Below are 23,738 nucleotides of genomic sequence, written 5' to 3'. Positions count from 1 at the left end.
TTCAACCAACTAGTAAGTTTTCCTCGCCCAAGCATGGCATAATGGACAATAGCAGTGGCAAAAATGGTTAAAAACCTGAAACTGAGTAATAACAGTAACTATTACAAATAAAGAAACTTTTAAGAGCTTGTTTTATGTTTTGATAACCCTTTAGTTTCTTACGTGACTTGCCAGTCCTACAAAATCAAATCAACTAGAGTCGTCAAAACTGATTTTTCTTGGCTCACTACCTTCCTTTCCCTACTGCCGCGGGATTATTCCTAAGCAACAGTCAGGTTTCAAACCACAAATAACAGAGCTTGCTCAACTTTAAAATGCAATCTCTCTCCCAGCTAGAAAGAGTCCTGTCCCTTCTTCTCTGCCCTCAAACACCTGCCACTTGTTTTCCTGAAGTCTTTCCATTTATAGCAGTCTGAACATTTCTGAGTGTTTTGTTGTTATAACCCTTAGTCTCTCTCTAGCTTCTTTCTTGTTTATCTCACTAAAATTTCTTTTGACTTCAGTGAATGTTTTGTTTCATCTGACATAAAACAGTCCTAAGATTGGGTAAAGTAATGCAGGTTTTGCCCTTCCCTTTATAAAATATAAATTAAATTATTGAATATTCCAGTGCAGGCTGAACTATATGTATCTTCTGGCCTCCAGAAAGAAATAATTTTGTTTTAAACAAGAATTATTTAAGTTTGTCTTCCTAACTATTACTAAATTGCTTAGTACATAATTGGTGCCAGGCAATTACTCTGTGATGCTGAGTGGCATTTCATATTGTAAACTGTATTCTCTAGTAAAACCTGCCAGACACATTTTTCTAAGTTAATATTTCACCATTTGTCATTTATTGGCAAGTTTTTAGTTTGTTCTAAGAAGGTGGACTTTCCTCTCTGTTACCAACCAGCTAAAAGAATTTAAAAATTGGAATTTGAATATATGCTGCTTTCTTAGCATTTGCATTATTTAAAGCTGCACCGTTTGTCTTTTAAGTATGCTATTATTGCAAGTCATAGAATATACGAGCTGTAAGTTCCTTAGAATAATGGTTTGAAAGGAGGAATAATTGCAAACTGAAGATAATTCATATCGTACAGGTACAAGGATAAGCAATAATCGCATTTTTCATACATATTAGCCAAATGTAATCTCTTTTTATAACGACAGAGGGAGACGAGCGAGAGTCCGGGTGGTGTAATCTGAAAAGTGACAAGAATAAATCTGTGTTAAGTAGATCTTTTAATCCTGGTAGCCTTGACAGCCGGCACAGCTGAGGAGAGTGGGGGGAATTGCACGCCTGCTTCTGCCTCATCACTGCAACTGTGCCTTGAGTGCAGCACCCAGCCATGTGCCAGCCCCTGCTAAAGTTTTCTTGCAGTCCCAAGTACTCATGCTAGGATTGGGTGACCAACTTGTCTTGTTTCTGGTTGTCTGTCACTAGCTGTAATGGGATTTTCCAATTAGTGAGGTAAATGCAAGGAGAAAGATCCTAGGTGATCATCTGATACATCTTTGTGTTTGTAGGACTTCTGCTAGAGAATGTATCCTATGGTAAGAGTGCATTTGTTTAGGAGATAAGGACCAGAATTAATAGATGGCCCACTGGTGATGTTATTACATGTGTTTTCAATGTAGAATGGCAGTTTAATAACAAAATGAATCTGGTTTTAAAGTAATCCCTTAGCTCTGCTGTGTCTTCAAAACATTTCTGGTATCTGGTACTGCAGTAAGTGATCCTATTCCGTTTTCTTTGATCAGGAGCTAGCTATTTTTCAGCCCGTGTTAGTGAACTTAAAGCCATGTTTTTGTAAGCAAACGTGTTTTGAGGCGTTTATTTTCATCAGTGTTAAAACCTGCTGAAGTAAATAAAAAGCACAGGTATGTCTGTGTCATGTCCTGAAAGTGTGGTGTCCTGGTTTCAGCTGGGATAGAGTTAATTTTCTTCCTAGTAGCTGGCATAGTGCTGTGTTTTGGATTTAGTATGAGAATAATGTTGATAACACACTGATGTTTTCGTTGTTGCTAAGTACTGCTTATACTAAATCAAGGACTTTTCAGCTTCCCATGCTCTGCCAGGTGCACAAGAGGCTGGGAGGGAGCACAGCCAGGACAGCTGACCCAAACTGGCCAAAGGGCTATTCCATACCATATGATGTCATGCTCGGTATATAAGCTGGGGGGAGTTGGCCGGGGGGCAGTGGTCGCTGCTGGGGAACGGGCTGGGCATCGGTTTGCGGGTGGTGAGTGGTTGCATCACTTGTTTTTCCTGGGTTTTGTTCATCTCTCTCTCTTTTGTTGTTTTCCTCTTCACTATAATTTTTTTATTATTATTTTATTTTATTTCAATTATTAAGCTGTTCCTATCTCAACCCATGAGTTTTCTTACTTTTGCTTTTCCAATTCTCTCTCCTGTCCCACAGGGTAGGGGAGAGTGAGTGAGCGGCTGTGTGGTGCTTGGTTGCCGGCTGGGATTGAACCACGACATGTGGAGACTGGAAAAAAAATCGGTATTAGATGCTGGGCCAGGAGGGAAGGGAGGGGAAAAAAAAGAACAGAAAAGAAAGGGGGACTGGGGAAGCAAACGTCTGCAGTGCGATCGAGGACTGCATTTATGTTAAAGCCACCCACAGGAGAGCAGTGCATTTAGAGCAGTCCTTAGTTCTTCCAGTGTTGTCCCCCATGACCTTGTTTGGGTGCTCAGTAGGGTGACTAATGGTTCACCACGTTCTTTTTTCCTGGTGACTTGCCTGTTGCCTGCCTCTGGGTTTGCGATTCCCCTTATGCTGACTTCTGCAGTATTCCTTCAGTCTCTTATCTCAGGGCTTTGATGCATATGTTCTGAAGGTGGCCACCGTGACTTTGGGTGGCAGCAGATGGTAAACCTTCAGGCTGCCACCGGCTATGCTGGTGTTAAGTTGGAAACTTAACGTTTGATGAAGAATCAGTAGTGCATATGAAAGAGCTTTTACTGCAGAAATATCTTTTAATTAAAAAAAATTAGCATACTGAAACATTTGCTAATTTCTGTGCATTTAAAGGATCCTAAAATTAACTGTTTTCTTAAACCTAGACTATGGTTATTTACCAGGCAGGTTTTATTTTATTTTTCTCCAATTAATTGTACCTACTATATTGAATTGAATTTAATTTATTTTCCACTAAGCTGTTGGATACCCTGTAAATCAAATCTAAGAAGCTAATTTTTTTAAGTAGCTGCTGTCGGCATCAGAATTAACCCTTGACTTAGGGGAAAAAAAAAATCACAAGTAGCAAATCCTATTTGGCATCACGGAGGGGTATTGCTATCTGCCACTTTACTGAGATGCTGCCATGTAGTGCTGCTATGTTCACTTGGTTTTTTGGGTTGTGCCTGAGAGCTCAAGTGCTTGTGCAAAATAGGGATGTCTGTGCTGCTGAAGACACTTATTTACATTACATATTTATTTGTGGCAATTGCTATTTGTCTGTCAGTGTTTTTGGCCACGTTGAGGTTGTCATCAACACAGAAAAATAGGGAAAGAACGAGTAAGCAACAGTGCCGTAGAAGCCAGCGTGATGTGTAGACCTTGAATCTGTTCGTACAAAAGTATAACAAATAGGATTTTGCCTTGTCTCCTATTGTGTCACAGCCTAGTTGCTCAGTGCCCAGGAATGCCCTGCTGTGCATTCTTCTCCCTCCCCTCTGAGATAGGATGCTGAATGTTACAGCCGGCAGCTCATTGTTAGGAGGTATTAAATATTACAAGTTACACAGTAGTCATCATCAGTGAAGTAGGTTTCATCAGCTTATGCGAGCTAGGAGCAGCCTAGTCTAACATGAGCATCTCTGTGTGATCTGCTCTGGAGAAGAACAGAGTTATGCTGTAGGGAATGCTATGTGGAATCCTGTTTTGTTCCATCGTGCCATTAGGGTGGAGACTTGTCCCTTTGCATTTTAAAAAGAAATCTTAGAAAAAGAATTACTGAAGCACTCCCTTTTCCAATGGGAGAGAAGCGTGAAGGAATGCAGATGGGAAGGACTCATTGAGATAGCACTACTATCTAGAAATTGTCTGTGAAGCATGAGGTGAGGAGAATAAGCTGGCATTTGGCAGGCTTACCATTAGGCACTTCTGCAGCAGCCTGGTAATGCATCCAAGAGTTGCTCACCTTTCTGTGCTCTGGATGTGTGATAAAAAGTCAAGCAAATATACTTGTGACCGTCTCTTTCCTGGTCTTATCCCTTTCTGAAATGCCAGTTTTCTGATAGTGATTTATTCATTCATGTAGTCCTTTATTTGGGTGAATCTGGTTAAACCACCTTTTTGTAATATGCATGCAGGCAGGTTTTTGATTTGGTGGGCCCATGAAAAGTCTGCAGTCTTCCAGGGCAAAATGGAACATCACTAGGTGAATTTCTAAAGTTACTTTTATGACTCTTTCCTGGGCTTCTTAGAGTCCCTTCTGAGGTAAACAGTCTTGCAGAAAGGTGAGTATTGAATCGGCAAAGAAATGATTTTCCGTGAAATGAAGTGGAGCTGTAGATGATCATCACTGGGGGAAGGTATGGTGCTTGATGGGAAGGAAAAAGAAAAGCTGGTTAGTCCATCTAGGTGGTTAACCTCAAAGGCACACAAATACTATTTGTTGTTATTACAGTTATAAAACTGTAGCTGCTACTTTCATTTTGATGTTGTAATATAACAACAGATGAAGCTAGCCCTGAAGGGACCCGTTGTCTGCTTTATTCGCGTTAGTGGTAGTCATTCTATATGTTGTCTTATAGGGTGAGGGCTCAGTAATCTGTTCTGTTACACCATATGCTAATACAGTGCTGATAAGCAAGTGTGAAAAATGAAAGGGAGGAATACATTAATTGTATTTGTACAATAAGGTATGCTATCAAAGGTAATTATTTCATGACAGTTTTAGTTATAGCAGTTGTTTTATCATGGAATAAAAGATGGCTTTAGGAGCCTTTTATTGGAAAGACAATTGTATCAAATTAGTACCAAATTAGATTTTTGTCTTTATAAAGGTGAGCAAACCCATGAGCAGTTTTTAAATTGGTGTCTTCTACTCTACAAATGAACAAATCCTGTTTGAGGGTTAAAGAAGCTATTATTCTGTCCTTTATGCTGACAGCTTCATTACTGATTGGCCTACTGTTGGTATTAAAAAAATGTTTGGCTCCTTATGATCTTTGTGCATGCAACTATAATATTAATACAGACCACGGAACTGTTCATTAAGAAATGACTTTAAATGAGGTTGATGCTTGTAAATCTGGAGAGATACAGATGTTAAATGCTGCCATTCCTTTTCATATACAGCCGTATGGCTAATAATTTCCAAGTGGCTAAAGCTCTTGTTAGCAAGAGTGCTGGTGTGTTAAGAATGGCCCTATAAATAACTTTAAGAACTGAAGTTGAAGGTGCTTCTTTTAAAGACTATTGTTAACTAAACATTATTGCCAAACAGATGGAAAGCATTCACCAGCCTGATGTTTTTAGGTCTAATTATATTATCGCCAGTCCTGTACGGCTCAGTTGAAGAGGTGTATCCAGAGGCCAATTTATAATCATTTAGCCAACACCTGTTTGGGAGATATTGACAGTCAAAGGGCACATTTAAAAAAAAATCACATATGTTCTTGTATTTATTGCCTCAATGTGAACAGTGTCTAGTTACAAACAAACTTGGGAGAAGAAGGAGGAAAGTGACTGTAAACATGTAGTTGTTTCCGAAGCATTTTTAATCTTCTTTTGGCACCTTTTGTATAGTGGCTTTTGTTTTTTCTCTTGTTCTTTTGATTTTCTTTATTGGTTTTTGCGGTTTGTTTGCTTTGGGTTGGGTTTCGTGGGATTTTTTTGTTGGGTTTTTGTTTTTTTTTTTTTCCATTTTAATTTTACACCTTTTGGTCAAGCAAGGATAACAAAACCAGTTTTACAGTTGTTATTTATTCAGCTGGTTTCCACTGTTTCTGGAAGCCCCAGGTAAGAAACCTGAAATGTTGTTCGGCAAACAGTAACCTGGGGAAATTTGCCTTTCCTTACTGTGCCCTTGACATGGAAACTGTGTGTCATTCCTTTGTCAAAAAATCTCAGTAACACCAACCTCTGCTGATATTTTTTTTTTTTTCCCCCAGAAGATACAGAACAGCTTTTGAAATTGGGTGCAACCCTAGTAAAAGAAGGAGGTCTTTGAGATGGAGAGGAGTCTGTCACTTTATTTCTTTTTGTGAAATTTGGTGAGAGAGAAATGATTAGAAAAGACTGCAATTCTTCTCCTCTTGCTTGAGATGCTCAGGGGTGTGATGGGGAGAGATGGAGGGCAATGTTTTGAATGCGGCCATTCCAAAGAGCAAAGGTTGCTTTGCTGCAGCCGGTGCTTGGGGGAAGCCAGCACAACCCTGCCCTGGGATGTCCCCTCCTGGCCCAGCCGCCTGGGCCTTTTGCATGTCTCCACCTCACCTCGCTGTGGGCGCTGCACAGGACGGCTGTTTCTGCGGTTCCCTTGGAGCGGGGAAAGTCAGCATGTCACCCTTTGCGAGATGGCAGGGCATGACTGCATCACTGCCCCACACAGCAGGGAGATAAGGGAGACTGCGCGCTGCGTTGTCCTTCTCCTGCCACCTGATGAATCCAACACCATGTTACTCTTGACACATCTTTCCTCTTCAAGAAGTCTTTTTTTGATGTGAGCTGACTTGGCTTCCCTGCATCTTGTCTATTGACTTGGTGTTGCTGCATCTTGTCTATTGAACTCAAAGTTTGGTAACCCCAGTGCTGGCATTTGCAGCCCTTTAGGTGTTTGATTTTTGTGGTCTAAATATTTTGGTATAACTGTATGTGAATATTTGTACTGGAAGTTTACAATGTCTATGGTAAATAAACAGTGAGTGCACACTCTTGTTCTTGTTCCAAGAGGAGGGTTGGGCTTGTGCTTGTGCTGCTCGTATGGCTGTCTTGCAGCTGGTGCTTTTCAAGTACATCGGTGTTCTTGGAGTTTGAAAGCAATTAATTCCTGAGCAGGGTGATTTGAAGACAGATGCGGAAGCTTCCAGCTCCCTAAAGATGCAGTTTCCCAAATATATATACACACGTATGTATTTTTGTTTGGTTTGTTTTCAACATGCAAATAAATGGAGCTTGTGAAGAGAGCAGTCATGGTTTAGTACTTCTCTCATTGCTGTGTTTAAAGTGCTTTCAGTAGAGGTGATGCACTCCTAACAGAGATGCTCTCTGTTGCTGTAGGTGTTCTCCTCTCTGCAGTGAACCCATCCACTCTCTTCTCCCTAAATAAATCCTCTTTTTTTGTTGTAGTTACCTTAATAGTAGTTTACAGTAGCACAAAGGGACTTCTTTGCAGCTGTTTCTGTTGTGGCTTATGAGTGCTGCAAAACAAAAATGGCAGTGGAGGAATGAGACAGCAGTAACTATACGGTTGATAAAACATGTTTTTGTGGCCTGGGCATTTTTTTCCTAAAGAAAGACTGGTTATCAAATGTATGCTGCATGACTTCAATTTTTTTTTTTTTTTTTTAAATCATTACTTGTATTACTTCCTTTGTAAGAATATTCAACATTAGATTTAAGAACTGTGTTTTGTTAACTTACTCGTGTGAATCTTAAATATTTCTCTGAATACTTTTTGCTTAGGTTTTGCTTGTAATGGACACTAGAACACAGCAAACTTTTGTACTGAAGGTGAGTAAAGTCTTCTATTACTCCTCTAAACAGTTTGGCGTCCTAAATTATGCCACCACACAAAGATCAGTTTGCATCGAATGTATTGAGTTATCTCTGCGATATATTGTTACGTTAATATGTATATCCCTATTAAGTGCACTGGAATTCTTTTTGTTGGTGTTCAGTTGCTTTCCCTTCCTTTCTCTGTAACGTCTCTAGTGCTTGGATGTGCTGGTTTACTCACATGAGTTGTCACTGGTTATTGAGGCCAACACCTTTAGCAGGATTTGGTAAAGAATCACAGTTTCAATGTGCTGCTTAAAACATCTGTAAAGCCCTGGTGGCTCAGGACATGCATAGGCTGCTGATGAAGGTGAAAATTCTCCTTAGCCCAATACATCCACAACACTTTGTGTTTGTTCTTCCTTCCTTTAGCTGAAGAATATATCGGCCAAAGTGAATTCTGGATGAACTGGATGACTGGTCTTATTCAAAGTTGCTTTCCTATGTTTTACATCAGCAGGCTGTGAAAACTGAGTTTAATGTTACTAAACAATTGAATTAACAAACAGTTAATTGGTCAGAATAAAATTTTTCACATTATTCTTTTGTGTTTCAGAAAGTGCTCAGATCAAGATCCCAATATGCTCGGAGCATCTGTGATGCTGAGAATTAGTTTAGTATGAGTATTGCTATTGTGGCCATTATTTCAGGCTCCCCTTGACATGAATTCCACTGCTGATAGGAGGAAGGACTGGAAAACTGTGTCCTGAGCATGGAGCTCTAATTAGTTGTTAACATTTTGTAACTTCACTTCAGGTCTGGCTTACAATCCTGCCTTAACTTTGTGCATCTGGCCCTTGAAATTGTTTGTCTTGAGTATGTGCAGGGTACAGAAAACCTGTTTATTCCTCAGAAAGGATTATTTGTGAATATTATATATTAGAACCTCACTTGATCTACCAGTGGATAGGGTAACATTGAATTTCCCATTTAACTGCTTATGTTTATCAATATTGTAATAGGTCACACTATTGACATAATTTTTTTTCTCTTTCTCTCTCCCCTCCCTTTCTCCCTCCCACATCAATTTTTTCACTTCTGGCAACTTCATCTCTGTGCTACCTCCCAAAAATCATTACCTCTCAAGGAGACTAATCCTTTCCTTTCCTTTTTGTTGCGGTGGTGGTTGTCTTTACTAAAGTACAGTGGAAACGTGAGGATTACCTGTAAGGCTAAGGCATTCTTTTGTCTTTAGAACTTGAATTGAATTTTTTTAATAGTGTCTTTTGGTCACACACAAAAATAAAATTTTAAAAAAAGGTCACAGGGAAATAACTGAGTGTCATCCTGATGACTTAGTTTGAGAGAGATTCTAATAAAAACATTGACCCATGTAATTGATTTTAATGGCAGCTTTGTGCCATCTTCTGTTCTCTGGAAATGCGCCAGATGCCATCAGCGCAGCCTCGGGGGACCGAGGGGCATAGAGCAGCAGATGAGTGGTTTCTCTGAAGCCCAGAGTAACTCGGATAGATTAGTTTGGTTGATAAACACAGAGCACAGCAGGCTCCAAAGGCAACTGAGGGTACAACTGACCTTTTTGTTCTCTGTCAGGGTCTAAGGAAAAGTAGTGAGTACAGCAGGAGCAGAACGACCATCATCCCCCGCTGTGTGCCCAACATGGTGTGTCTGCACAAGTACATCATCTCCGAGGAGTCTGTCTTTCTTGTGTTACAGCATGCAGAAGGTTTGTCTCTCATTTAAGTATATTGCTGAAAAGTCAAAGGTTTAAGTTTTAATCAATGGTACATTTCATTGTCAAATTAATCTTTCATACATCTAATTAAAATATTTTTAGTGTGCCTAAGAGATGTCATGTAAGACACCCCGCTCCCATCCTCCATCCCTCTCCCTTTTTCCCCCTCATTCTGCGGTGGATCTGATTCCTGTTTCAAATGGCCTCAAATCCTGATGGGTTACTTGAATTGTAACAATATTGAAAGCTTCCAACTGTTTATTTTCTACGGGAGAGTGAGTGCTTTGACTGCAACAACTATCTGCAGTATTTAAAGACATCTCTCAGAGATAAAGTCTTTGGCTACTTTTGTAAACTTTGGCAAGTAAATCTTATCGTTAAAATGACAAGTATTCACACAAGAATTTAGTAACTTTCTGCTAAAAACATGAACATTTGCCTGTTGTTTAATTTTGCATAGTTATTCTGATCTGGATTTTTAAGAAAATAGCTAGTGGCATCACACAGGAGTTCAAAGCAGAACCACACAGTTGTGCCTTCAAACTATTTATAAAATTCCTGTTAAATGTACAGGGAACAGGTGGCACAAAATAATTACATTTTGATTTTTTTGGTCTAACACCTGGATTTAAATATTCCCTAAATGTAATTATCCATATTTGTTTAGATTGAGTGCAGAATATAAATTTTGGGATTGCTAATAGTTCCTTTTTTAGGAAATGTTAATAATTCAGTCAGAATGGATGATGTGAAGGAACTAAGCTAACTGATAGAGAAGATAATTTCATTACATTATTTCTTTTTTTCCTAATAACTTAAGATTTTGGCTTTTTCATGAACAATATGTCACATGAGGCCAGTTAAAGTTAACTTTACAGCATGAATGACTGTTTCTGCTATGTGTGACTTAATTTTGCCATGAGCAGTGATGCATGAAGAAAGGCCTCACATTACAGAGCTGCCTGATGGTGATCTCGAGGGTTTACAGTGCTGCTCTGTACAATGCTACTTTTCTTGAGGTGTGTGTAATTCAGCTGAATGGAGACTCAGAATCTTCATGTAAGCTAGTATGCTTTGTTTGGAGAAATAATATTTTAAAAAAATCCCAAAACAAACAAAAAAAAACCCCAACCTTGTCAGATACCAACTGCCCTTAAGGCTATCATAATCAAAGGATTAGAGACAGGACAAATAATAATTTAAAAAAACCTGTTCCTAATATTTCTGCAACTTCTGAAGACCTACAGTTTTGCTCTTCTCTTCAGGAACAATGTTCCTTCTCAAGACATGTAGGAAACTGGGTGAAGAAGTAGTGGAATCTGGGGGGAGTAGTGGTCAGATGGAGAGAACAAAAATTTTAAGGAAGGCTTAATGTGACCAGTTGACAAAGATGATCTGGAATTCATAATTTTATTGTGACAACAGTGAGAAAAAATGGAGACATTGCATGATCAGAGCTCTTTCAGTTAAGAACAGCAACCTCAGCTTAACATTTGGGATGGATGGGGTGTTGTCCTTAGAAAGGAATGACTCTCTCCTGGTCATCTTTGACATAGTCACAAATGCAGTGAAAGGTACTTAGCCTGAATGTCTTGCTCTTACCAACAGTGGCTGTAACATGTTTTAAGCTCTATGGGGGAAGGATTTTAAATTTACTAAGTGCCTTCTAAATCAGGTTTGTGCAGCACCTCACACCATTTGTTTGATCTGCCAGCAGTGAAGGTGGTGTGTGTCAAGCATCCTCATTTTGGCTGGCCAGGCAGCGAACACATACTTGGAGGCAGCCACAGCTCATGTTGCCTTTCTCCCAGCTGTCGGTCTAACATGTGCACGTAGGAGACATGGGAGGGAGATGGGTTATTTTGAGGTGGATTTTGGAGAGGAGGTACAGATGAGATCAGTGCTTTCTACAGGGAGAGCTCGGAAGAGGAACAGTGGGTAGGGAGCATGGGAAGAACTGGGGAGCATTACAGGGAGGATCGAGGAGTGGCAGGCTGTGCTGGGGAAGAAGGGGAGAGTTGTGGGGACCAGAAGGGATTTCGATGTGGGTGAGGGCTGCTGTTGGCTATACATGATACATGGGTTCACTTGACTTGGACACTTGTGGGTATAAGTTATAAACTGCATAGGGTTTTCCCTCATTTTCTGATAAAGCAGCAAGTAGTTTGGAAATGGATTCACCTCTATCCTACTTCACAAACCATTCAAAAATTGTGATGTGCTATAAGGATATAAGGACTTTTCCCTGATTTTCAGGGAATTAACAAGATTAATTTCTTTAAGGATAGTCTCCTGCTTTCGTGAACTTACTGACTGGTCTCAGAACAGGCAAAGGGAGAGGAAAAGGAGTGATATATTCTGTTCTAAAGAGGAGTAGCTGGGGTACAAAGTCATGAGTAAATTGCCTGAGAATGCATACAAAAAAGCATATTGCAGGTGTAGAGCCTGCTCCCAAATACCTAACTGCGACAACAATTTTTTGTTGCCTCTAGAACTGCATGGCGTCTGCGCATCACCCTGTCCCAGGAGACTGATGCTGCAAAGTGATTTGGGAGAAAGACTTCATTTTCAAGCTTTGGAATCCCTATAGATAAAACTGTCTTAAACTTTCATCTATCTCAGACCAAATATAAATAGAGAAGGTACTTGTAGTTTATTTTGGGAAAGGATAGAAATTTCTAGGACAATGCTTTTTAAGTGATAGTCTCTGAAATTTTATTCTGTAATTTTATGAATGCTCTTACCATACATACTCCAAGTAGTTCTGTTCCAATAGGAAAGAAGATACTGCTGGTCAAATTTGTAAGTATATTACTTTGTGGGGATTTATTATGTTATGTATGTTAGCTGCACCACTGGAAAGTTCAAGAGTAAAATATTAATTAAAGTGGGCAATGGCTTGAATTATAGCAAACTCAGGGGAGGTTTTAATGTTATGTACAGACGTTATGTGTTTGCTAAGCAGCTTGCTATTTCCTGTTCATAGTAAATTTTAGCTGTATTAAGTGCAGCACTATTGGGTTTTGTATGGGGTTCTGAAAGCTTGGCTGCAGACTGTTGCTCTAGATGAAGACTCTTTTGCTGCCTCTTTTTCTGCCTCTTTTTCTGCTTTATCATGATGCCATTGCATGCTCAGAATTGGTGAGTGAGGTCTTGGGTTCTCTTACAGGCTTTTCTCATGGCCACAGTAGGAGGCTTCAAGGGTGTCTCAGAAGCACGAAAGTCCATAAAGTTATCTTGTAGCTTTGTTGGAAAGCACTTGGCAAATTCTAGTGTGGTAGAGAGCCAATCTGATGTTAATAAGGCCTCGCTTCTTCTTGGCAGTACTAACTCCAGAAATTTTAGAAACAGATGCTTCAAAAATAGGCTGGGGGGCTTCCATGGGACATCAAAGTTTAAGTGGCTGTTAGAAGCTGTCAAATCTCTTTAAGCATAAACAAGCAGGAGTTCCTATCAATCTGGAGAGCACTCAAGAAACTTCACGCTGAAGAGGCTTGCTGTACACAGGAATTGATAGACAGCAAGGCGGTAGCATTCTGGCTTGCAAAGCTGAGGATTTGTCATTAGGAAAGGAGATAGTACTAGCTGTAAAGATTTGACAGCAATCAGAAAATGTAGGAAAGGTGATACGGTCCTTGGCAAGTGACTTTTTCAGGAGGCTGCTTTGAAATAACAGCTTTTGCTCAAAGAGCATTGGGAAGTGGGAGCTTTGCCTAAACTAGCAAACTTTGTAGCAGAGATTCACCAGCAGCAGTGGAAGTAGCTGTGTATATAAGACTGGTGTTTGTAACTACTGTCGTATTAGAGATTAGGATGGAGATCCGCTTCCAATTCACATGTACGCTGCAACCCCACTGTGGCTGCCATTGGGATGCTGTGAAACATTATTGTTGTATCATGGTAGTGCCTATGTGTCTGGTTCCTTTTTGGCCTAGAAACGGTACCAGCATAATTTTATGTAGTCATTGTATATTAACATGATGAAGTTTGCCAGTAGACGTGTCCTTACTGAAAAGGAGGACAGTGATTCTAAGAAAACCATACCATTGTTCTTTTTCCAGCAAGGAAGAATATTAATTTGCACGAGGTGTATGACTTAGGATTGGTACTCCTGGCCATAACCAAATTCTTAGGCAATGGTGTAGAGAGTTGCGCCCGGTTTTGGAGAATAATTCAAGCAGATGTCTTTCAGTACTCTGTTTTTCTTCAATCACAATTTTTTGGAAGCCTGGATTGTTCACTTTGACTTTGGGATTTCCTAAAAACAGTGATTACTGCATTCGTAGCTGCATTCCAGTTCTGCAGGAATTGGAGTATATTGTCCTTCAGAGTAAACTCATGGGCCATGCTAGCAAGAGCCATTGATTTATTTTGGAATATGTCTCCTTGGTCAGCCAGTCTTTCAGGATGTGAAGCTGAAATGGTAAGTGTCTGAGCACCAAGTGAGGAAAAATCCAAGAGGTCATGAATTTTTCTTGTCTGCTAGAACAAAAACGTGTTTAGGAGACTAAATTTGCTGATCTGTTAGGTTTCATTTTATCCTATGATATGCACTATGTAGTCTCTGCATCTTCTTCTCTTTGATATTCCTGAGTCAAGTGCTATTAATAACCAAAAAAACTGCAGAAATGTTTGAAAGAATATAAAAATATTATGGAACTAACAAGATTCCTAGCCAGCTTCATCACTTGGTCACTTTATGCTGAAATTTCCTGTTGATTATTTTGGACACTAACTTTTTAGATTCTGCCTCTCGAAGCAGAGGTATAACCTCCAGAGTGCTGGAAATGTGGTTAAAGAAGGCAATTCTAATACCTAATTTTACATTGAATAACTGCAGAAGAATGTAGAGCTTGGTGATTTTCATGTGCTAATAAAACCAGAAACAGTGAGCTAGACTGGTTGTAGAGTCAGTTCATGGTAGAAGTAAATAATCTTAATAATTAGTTATGTTAATACTGTACTTCTGGAATTGTATTAAACACTAATTAACTTTAGCTTAAAACGCTAGCTTTTATAGTTATTTAGTATGTTAGACTATTTGACAATGACTGAAGCTTACTTGTTTGGATTGATTTCTGTAATTTTAGTTTTTATAGATTCCTGATACTGTATTAGCATGGCTTGCTAATGGGTTTTCTTGATCTTACACAACACATGGGGAGAGGGGGAAAGATTATTAGTATGTCATTCATAAAGACGTAATTATATACCCAGATACAAATATCACTCTTGTTTGACCCTGGATTGGACATTTTCAGAAAGGAATAAAATTGTTGTTTTTCACTATAGAACACAATTATTGAATAGCATTTATTTACGTATTTCCACTTGACCAGGAGGCCAGTCTTGAAATATTTGAATGTAAACATATTTGGACATAATAATTTTTTTTTTGTATTTACTTGCATTTAACGCTAAATTGGAGTTGCAGTAAGTAGTCATTTCCACTGTGATTTCTAAGTGCAAGTGATCATTAATGAGTAACTTTTTTTTTTAAAAAGGTAAGATAATACATTTACAAATAGAAGATGAGTCATTGTTGCAGTTCTGTCTGTTTTCACAGGTGGACAGTGGTGAATTCCTGAATACTGTAAGGATAAAGAGACATTTTTTTGTCTTTGCAAATTTTAGGTTTGCTGAAAGTGTTTGAAATTGAGCATTTTTAAAAGCATAGCCTGAACCTCTTGACTTTTCCAGTGATTTTCTGTGGGGTTTTGAAGGATTGATCTCAACATGTCTGTTTTCCTTCCTTAATCTTTCTTGGGTCTCCTCCTTTCTTAAGCTGCACTAAGACTTCAAGTAGAGGCCGAAATCTAGTGGAGGCTGCATGAAATCTTGCATGAAGTGAGGCGGAGGGAGCAGAAGACAGCAATTGTCCTGAGAGCAGCTTGACCTGTCTATAGGTGAAAAACTAAGTTGTGTGAGGATAATTCTTGCACTCTTCATACTGCTGGGCAGCCCAGCCCCTTCCTACCTTAGCAGAGGGATACAAAACATATAGGTCAGTGAGGGCTGTTCAGGTGTCACACGTAAAAGCACACCTGGTGTCCAGTAACGACACAGGAAAAAACGTGACGATGGATCACAGAAATAAGGTTTTGAGCTTTCTGCATCCCTGGGTCAAAGCTCAACCCAGGCCTCCATTAGAAAGACCTTTTCTTACTACTTGCATCTGAGCAAGGACTGACGTTGCTAATATTTGCATTAAAGCTGGGTGTGGAGGCTGAGGTGCCGTTGTGCCAGGCACTGTCCAAAGCTGCAAAAATGTAATGTGGGTCCTTGTGGGTCATGTTCTGTGAACACCCTTTAAAACCTACGATTTGTGTTTTCATAAGAAACTTGTGAAGCACAAATAATAAAACACTAGTAAGATAAAGATGGAAATATTTAGCATTTACTTGTACTAATTAATATAATGCAGGTGGGATGGGGAGACTTTATGTTTTATTAAATGCAGCAGGGGTGTGGTTGTCAAATGAGATTTTATTGTTTGGTATGAAACGACCCTAAATAATTCCGTGCCTAGTTAATAAACTGGGCAAAGTTATTTTGCAAGCACTGTTTACTTAATTTAATTGAAAATTTTAAGAAAATTAGTTGTTATAAAAATATTGTTCCATCAGAATCTTGGGGTAAAATTAAACTTTTGTGTTGCTTCTTTTGTCATGGATGAAAGCATGGAAAAGAGGAGAAAGTCTTTCACACATATATAAAAATATGTATGTTCTTGCTCTTTCTCGCTCTCTTTTCTGTTGTTTTCTCTCCCTGCCATTCCATAGCAAAAGCATGAATAAATGTAAAAATGTAATATTAGAAAAAGAATGATTGGTGATTATGGGATGAACAACTTTTATTTATTTTTACCAAATCAGTTCAAAACCAGTAATTCTGAAGTCCTGTGCAAGCTGCAGGGCTCAGAAGGCACGGCAGTGCCCTGGCTCTGCCTTTGCCCTGCTGAACAGCTGTGTAACACGTTGTATTTAAGGCAAGTGGCTTCATCTTAAGAGTCTGCATGGACTCACTGCCTCTCATGGAGGCAAGGTCCTGCTTGTCAGGCACTTCTGGCAGGACCAGGGCTCTTGGTCTCACCGATGCAGGGTGGCAGGTTGCTTGTATCCAGGCAAGCTCAAGAGTCCAGGGAGGCAGCCTGCCTCGCTGGGCTGAGGGCTGCTGCTCTGCTGGGAGGGACTGATGAGCCATGTCTTGCTACTGTGGCATGGCACGCTTGTTGGTATTTTGAATGCATCTTTGGGTAAGTATTTAAAGTGCTTGTGCAATACAGCGGTCAGTATAGCAGTACTTGTTCCCTTCTCTATGAGCACGGCTTCCATTTGCTCCTTTTCGCTTACCTAGCATCCTTTCTCATCATCTTCTAGAAGGTGGCAAGGGTCATTCTGACCTACTAAGTCCGTTTGTAGCTTATGGCAGAAACCATGTGGATTAATAGATCTAAATTGTCATTTTTACCATTGGACTCAAGCTGTTAGAATTCCCTCCTAATATTTTTAGTATACTTAGTTTCACCACAACCAGCGAGATTTCCCCTCCTCCCCTCTTCAAAAGCAAGTCTTGTCTTAGCCAGGGGGATGGAGGGCAAGAAAACTCCACATTATATTATTCAAATTCATTTTTAAAGTATCAAGGCTTTTCTGCCTTTGATAAGTGATTTTTTGAAATACCTAGGAATATAGAAAACCTGTTCCTAGGCAATGAAAAATAATTCCTTCTTTTATTGTACTTTCTAAAGGAATTTTGCCTGGTATGGAGAGTGCTTAAAATTAACTATTAAAGACTGTATTTTGGAAAAATATAAAACTCTGTTTTATCCAAATAAGTTTAAAAAAAAGAAGAGAGAAAACAAAACAAAAAATCAAAACTTTGCAGATGCCCAGTGGGCTAGATACTTATTTTTTTCTTCTACAAAGATTTTGTTAGAACTCCTGCATTTTCCAGAATTTCTGTACAGTCTTTTAAATTGAAATGTCTTGACTTTGCATTTTTCCATAAGCTATCAAAGGTGGCTTTCTAGCTTTAAGCCAAATTCTTTGGCACGTGTGAGAGATGCAGTAACTTCTTAATTTGTTTTGTGCAAATTATGTTTTGTAATCTTACAGATTTTTTTCTTACATGTACAATATATGGAAACATAGAGAGCCCTATTTTATATTTTTTTAAATGTAACTGTTACTTTTGGAGCTGTAACTTTCTTAGAGTCTTTGATGTGAAGGAACTGGTGTGCCAGTGTAACTTAGAGTATTGATAAATCCTTGTGTAATGCAGCAAGGCGTAAAAAACTTTCTTGAATTCTGAAGTTAAAGGGAGAAATACATCCATATTTAACTAACAAAACCCACTTCTTCAAAGAGAGAAACAGATCCTTAAAATATCCTGCTAATATGAGGTAATTCCCTTCCCTTTACTGAACTTGCTAATTAGTTTTTAGTCCATCTCCCCTAATGTTGCTCACGAGCTTGGAGCTGTGATACAGAAGTGTTCAGTACAGGCAGAACTGGTGATGGGCACTAAACCATTTGATCTTCCCTAGTTTTTGCTTTCTTTTGAGACAGCAGATGGAGAGTAGTCACCACCATGCAACTTGAGACAGACTCTGAAATGAGACTTTACTGAAGTTTAAAAAAAAAAAGCAAGCAGCTTAATCTCAGATGCAGCTCTTTAAATATTTATGTATTAATACAAATCTGCTTGAAAAGCAAGTTGTGGTCCCTGTAATTATTTCGTCCTGAGGCAGCAGATCCAAGTTGCTCTGTGGGCATAAGGATATAGTGTATTGTGACAATGAGGGTATTTTCCTGTTTTATAATGAAACTGATTCTGTTTTGGGTGATATTAAGAGTTTTCCCCCCCACCCGCCTCTTTTCTTGCAGGAGGAAAACTGTGGTCTTATGTCAGTAAGTTCTTAAACAGAAGTCCTGAGGAGAGCTTTGAAATTCCTGAACCCAGAACATCCAGTTCAACTAAAATTTACCTGGAGCAGCCAACGCCTAGTCCTAAAGAAATCGGTAGCAGCACTGATTCCAGAGAAAGCTATGGGGAGAGCACGCTGAAGGTGGTTCCACTGAAGAGCAGCCTAACACCGAGCTCTCAGGATGACAGCAGCAACCAGGAAGATGGCCAAGAGAGTTCGAAGTGGATGGACTCGGGATCCAGCTCGGAAGAAGAGTGCACTACTAGTTATTTAACTTTATGCAATGAATATGGGCAAGAAAAAATTGATTCTGGCTCTCTAAATGAGGAACCAGTGGTTAAACTGGAGAGCGAAGGTCTAAATACCAAAGAGGGAAGTTGCTTGCAGAAATGCAGTGTCATTGGCAGTGATGGCTTCACCTCTCAGATTGCATCTCAGGAACGAAAGCTTTTCATTGACGATGCTGAGTCGGAAATAGCTAGCCCTACTAGGATATTGGACTCATTAACTAAATCAAAGAACAGCCCCATGGAACTCTTCAGGATAGACAGCAAAGATAGCACTAGTGAGCTCCTGGGGCTTGATTTTGGAGAAAAATTATATAATCTGAAATCAGAGCCTTTGAAGCCATTGTTTTCTGTCCCAGATCAGGACAGAAGCTTGGATGCCCTAGAGAGCAAAATGGGTGTGAGAGCTCATGACACCATAAGCAGGGGTTCAAATGACTCTGTGCCAGTTATCTCCTTTAAGGATGCTGCTTTTGATGATGTAAATAGCATCGATGAAGGAAGGCCTGATCTCCTAATAAACTTACCTGGTATGTCAGATGAAACAGAAGAGGCAGCAGTGTCAAGGACAACAAAGTTTACAAAAACTGATAGGGACATGTTGGAAGTAAAGTTATTAGAAACACCTGATGTCTTACAATTAAATAATTCTGCAGAGCCATGTAAAGCATTTGATCAAGAGCCAAATCTTGTGGCACCAGAAGTGGGTGATCCTTCCCGCAAGGAAGCAAATGGACAAAGCGGTGTCACTCAGGGAGCTCTTGGGACCCTCTTTACATCTGACCAAGAGGTAGGTAGTTCAGAAGACGGGGCTCTGTTTCGAGGGCTTGGAGCCTGCTCCTTAAACATGACAAGCAAAGAAGAAAATTTGTTTGTTTCCAACCTGCTCTCAGGTGCTCAAGATGTTAGCTTGGATGGAGACATGTTAAGAAATGAAGCAGTGTTGCTGTTTTCCGATCAAACTGAAGACTTTGGGAAAGAGGAAACAGACGTGGCTTTGTTACCAGCAGCTGAAAGTAAAAAGACAGCACCAAAGAGGGAAGACACAATAGCAGTAGCAGGGGAGAAGGAAATACATAAAATTTTTCAGGACCTCGACGAAAGATTAGCGATAACCTCCAGGTTTTATATCCCAGAGGATTGCATTCAAAGATGGGCAGCTGAAATGGTTGTAGCCCTTGATGCTTTACATAGAGAAGGAATTGTGTGCCGCGATTTGAACCCAAACAACATCTTATTGAATGATAGAGGTCAGGAACTTTTGCAAATGCATTTCTTTTTATTCGCTGTTGCTTCCAATTAACTGAGTAGGCGTTTTATCTTGTAATTAGTATCTTCATTTCCTGTCTAGAGCTTCATTATCAGTGCAGCAAATTCACCCCCAGTAATAGCTTCTAGTACTTAATGATGCCATTATTCTTAATGATACTGTTTTTAGCTACAAAAGGAGTAATTACAGTTCACTTCTGCAGAAAATGGAAGGGAAAAATGTTTTGATTTCTCCTGTCGTTTTGTTTTTAGGACACATTCAGCTAACGTATTTTAGCAGGTGGAGGGAGGTTGAAGATTCCTGTGACAACGATGCCATAGAGAGAATGTACTGTGCCCCAGGTTAGAGCAATCACCTACAATGTTTCACTTGGAAAGTAGATGAGCAGCTTTCATTTCCTCATGGAGCCTCTATAGCGTAGAGCTCGAGATCATGCAATATCTGAATTTTCTTTGCTTTTTCCTGAATGTCTTAAAAAGCTAGAGGGCTCATAACTGCTTTATTCTTGAACTGTGGTGGTGTTTGTTAGATCATTTCCATAAAGTGTAATTGTATTGAATGTCTTGTTTAAGCAAATTTAAGGAATGTTTTGTTTTCTTGCAGTTATTTGCTATGGGTGAGTACATCTTGATAACTGAAAAGAGCAAATAAGGGAAAGGGCAGACTGAAAAGATGACACTAACAGCCTTAAAAATACAAGAATTTATACATGCAAAGAACTGGGGGGAAAAAAACCCATAGCAGTTTGAAAAATATGACCCTAATAGGCTCAGAGATGCCTCTGACATTTTTGATGAGCTACAGTGGGCTTTGAAATAGTTTAGAGAGCTCTTTTCTTAGAACTGCTTTCATCAATCATGAGGGTGATAAAATCAATATCTCTTGGGTTTTTATAGCAAGGATGGCACTTGAAACTGAGCCCTCCCTGTTTTCCTTTTCCCAATTTATTTTCTGCTAATATAGTGGTCAAATGGGAGTGACAGCCAAAAAACAGGTGTTTTACTTACAACTTCGTATTTTAAAAATTTCATAGCTAGCTTAAACTACTTTTAGAGTTGAAATGACTACTGAGAGGCTATTCAGATTTTCAGTTTCTCTTTTTTTTTTTTATTCTGAATTTGAAATGCCAACATACTCTTTCTGCTGAGCACATGGTCTCACTAGGCACTGCAACTTGTCACACAGGTAGTCCTCAAGCTCAGAGTCTGCAAATGTGCTAAGAAAAATATAGAGTAGGAGTTATCAGCAGTGGAAGTTCTGAACTTAGTTTGGCATCAGAGGTGTTTATTCTGTGACTTTGTCCTGCAACTGAAATACAGTAAGGAACTGCTGTCTGTGAATAAACGTCGTAGGATCTCAACAAAAATTTGAATGCCAGCCCCTTGAGATAAATAGTAAATAAAATCTTTTCTATCCAGGTGCAAGTCCAAAGGGCAGGTATTACAGAAAAGAATTCTCTTTACCTATCAAAGCAAACCTGACACCTTTGTTCTACCCTCACCCTACTTTAATTCAAGAACAAGAAAACTGGGGAATCCCAGCAATTCTTGTGGTTGTTAAATAGAAACGTGTCCTGATCGCCAATGTGCATGACGTCCTGTTAGACAGAGGCGTTTTCTTGCCTCCCTAACGCAGCCTCGTACAAGGCGCTCCCCAGTTGAGTAGTAGCAAAGATGGAAGTGCAGCCTTTTCCCACCCTGTCATCATTAATGAGCTGTGAAAGTCAAAGCTTAATTTTTCTGTATTTTAATGAGGATCCAAAGAGAGGCTTTTTTTGCCCCCTAAGCCCCAACCAGCCAACTCGTGCAGTAATTAAGTGTTTAGGGAGCAGTTGAAATAATATTTAGAAGTCCCCAAATGCAAGAATAAAGTTTTCTGCACCATCGTTATTTCCACCTCACAGCACAGGTGTGGTATCCATCCGGGTTTTTCTTGGTTATGTTACCTTCTCCTCTCCGCCCTCTCTGCCCTACCCCAAGCTGCAGTTTGCTTTGTGTGTCTGTAACTGGCGAGCTATAAGATGAAGATTTGCAAATGCAAATACTAGACATGTGCAAGATGGCTGAATTGATACTGCTCTATGATTCTTACCTTTTATATTTCTTGATCTTAATGTTACCTCTGTAAAGTGTACTTTCATTTTAGTGTAGCTATTTTGTGCTAATTTTTACATAGGAGAGTAATACTTGGTGTAACTTAGCAGTTCAAAATCTATTTTGGAGCCAAGTGCCATTCTATTCTAAGCAATGATTTAATACCTGTACCTTCAATAATGGTATATAGCTGAGTCCAAAGCAGCTTTCTTAGGGCTACTGCTGCTGGTAAATCTTGCTCTAGAACTTCTGGTCAGTATTAAAAAGATAATCATCTTAGTGGGCTTTCTCTAGGCTCCGATGTTACAGGGAAAAAACCCCCTTGTTTGGATGATCATTTTTCATTTTAAGGAGCGTACCATGTTGCTGGAACCCATGTCTCCCCTTTATCATGATAACATTGCTCCTCAAGCTGCTTCTTGGAATAAAGATTTTGAAATTATACTTGTGCTTCAGTTCAGTACACTAATAGAAATTGGCAAGGTTTTTTTTAATTCTTTTTAAGTTGCTTCTTAAAATTGGTTGTAAATGTTTCTCACAGCTTGCTTTTTTCCTGCTGAAGGAATTGCTGCAGTTTTGTAGAGGCGAGCAAGTGAACTTCACAAAATTTCATCAGATCTTATTTCTTATCGTAATACAAGACAGTGACTAAATAAAGTGACTCAAAGTGAGCTTTTATCTTGTTTTGAATTTTCCTGGTGTTTCCACCAGGAATGTTGTATGCTGTGTTGCCCTACCTCTGGGTACTCAGCCTCCCCTCTTTTTCTTTCCTGACTGAAGGATGCAGTGAAACTTGGCTTATAAAATTTTGTCTCCATGCATTTGGCTTAGTGTGTGTTTTCATCAGAGTTTGGGATGGAACAGGATTTGGATATGGTAACTTGTGTGTTATATGATTTCAACGTTCTGTTATTTAAATGCACTCATTAAAAGTATGCAAGAAAGGGAAGATGTCTTTATCAAAACACTTGTCTTTTAGGGTCTGGTGTTGGAGACTGAGAACAGATGATGAGTCTTGGGATGCAGTTCTTTTTATGCATTGATTTTTGAGGAGCAAATTTTGGAGGCAGAAAAAGAGGAGGAATGTGAAATTTAAACAGATTGCAGGCTCTCTTCAATTTAAAATAGGTAGGAAATTGAATTGCGGAGTTATGTGAAAGATGTAGAAATGTACTTGAAACAATTTTATCTTTTTAATTGATAAGGTTTCAGGTGTTACTTTTTTACAGCACAAGTTATAAAGTGCTTAGCAGTGAAGTGCCTGAGGACATACTTAAATTTTAAGTTGCTTTATTGGTTGAAGGAAAACATGGAGTCTAAATTCTACAATTTATGTATCAGAATCTAATTCATGGAGGGGATAGGGATAATAATGTGTTAATGCTGAAGCTTTTCAGACCCAGGGGAGAACAGAGGTCCAACTATGTGGCGCTTGCTTGCAGGATTTTGTATTTGAGGCTTTCAGTACCCCACGTTGTAACCTTGTATTAAAGCAAAGCAAGGTAGTAGTGGTGCAGAAACAGTGATCAGATCCTTGGCATGGTAAATAGCAAGGACTTGCTCAGCTCTTGTTATCCTACGAAAAGCAGAGAGGCAGCGTGACTGCATACGTAAAGAGATCATGCAGTGTATATATAAAATAATAGAACAAATGCAAACATTATAAATGGAGAAGTGTCAAAAAGATGAGGGAAGAGATAGTTTAAAAAGCTGCATACCATTCCCTGCTAGCAATATAATTA

The 23,738-nt window shown here is 39.3% G+C and overlaps 1 protein-coding gene across 12 annotated transcripts in view; it reads left to right on the top strand.

Moving 5' to 3' along the window:
* RPS6KC1 (ribosomal protein S6 kinase C1) overlaps positions 1-23,738 on the top strand; it is a 91,867-nt gene that overhangs the window by 53,921 nt on the left and 14,208 nt on the right. For 10 of the 12 annotated variants that reach the window (XM_075707260.1, XM_075707267.1, XM_075707264.1 and 7 more), the window contains 4 exons: positions 7,629-7,676; positions 9,276-9,408; positions 18,306-19,883; positions 20,155-20,244. In XM_075707260.1, the coding sequence (XP_075563375.1) occupies positions 7,629-7,676; positions 9,276-9,408; positions 18,306-19,883; positions 20,155-20,244 (1,849 nt within the window). Of the gene's footprint in view, positions 1-2,473; positions 2,496-7,628; positions 7,677-9,275; positions 9,409-18,305; positions 19,884-20,154; positions 20,245-23,738 lie in introns of those variants that run through there. The other 2 variants (XM_075707268.1, XM_075707263.1) reach the window with 2 other exon arrangements.

Source organism: Pelecanus crispus, chromosome 3, assembly GCF_030463565.1.
Source record: "Pelecanus crispus isolate bPelCri1 chromosome 3, bPelCri1.pri, whole genome shotgun sequence".
In the NCBI taxonomy this organism is placed as follows: Eukaryota; Metazoa; Chordata; class Aves; order Pelecaniformes; family Pelecanidae; genus Pelecanus; species Pelecanus crispus.
This window is presented reverse-complemented; position numbering and strand designations above follow the sequence as displayed.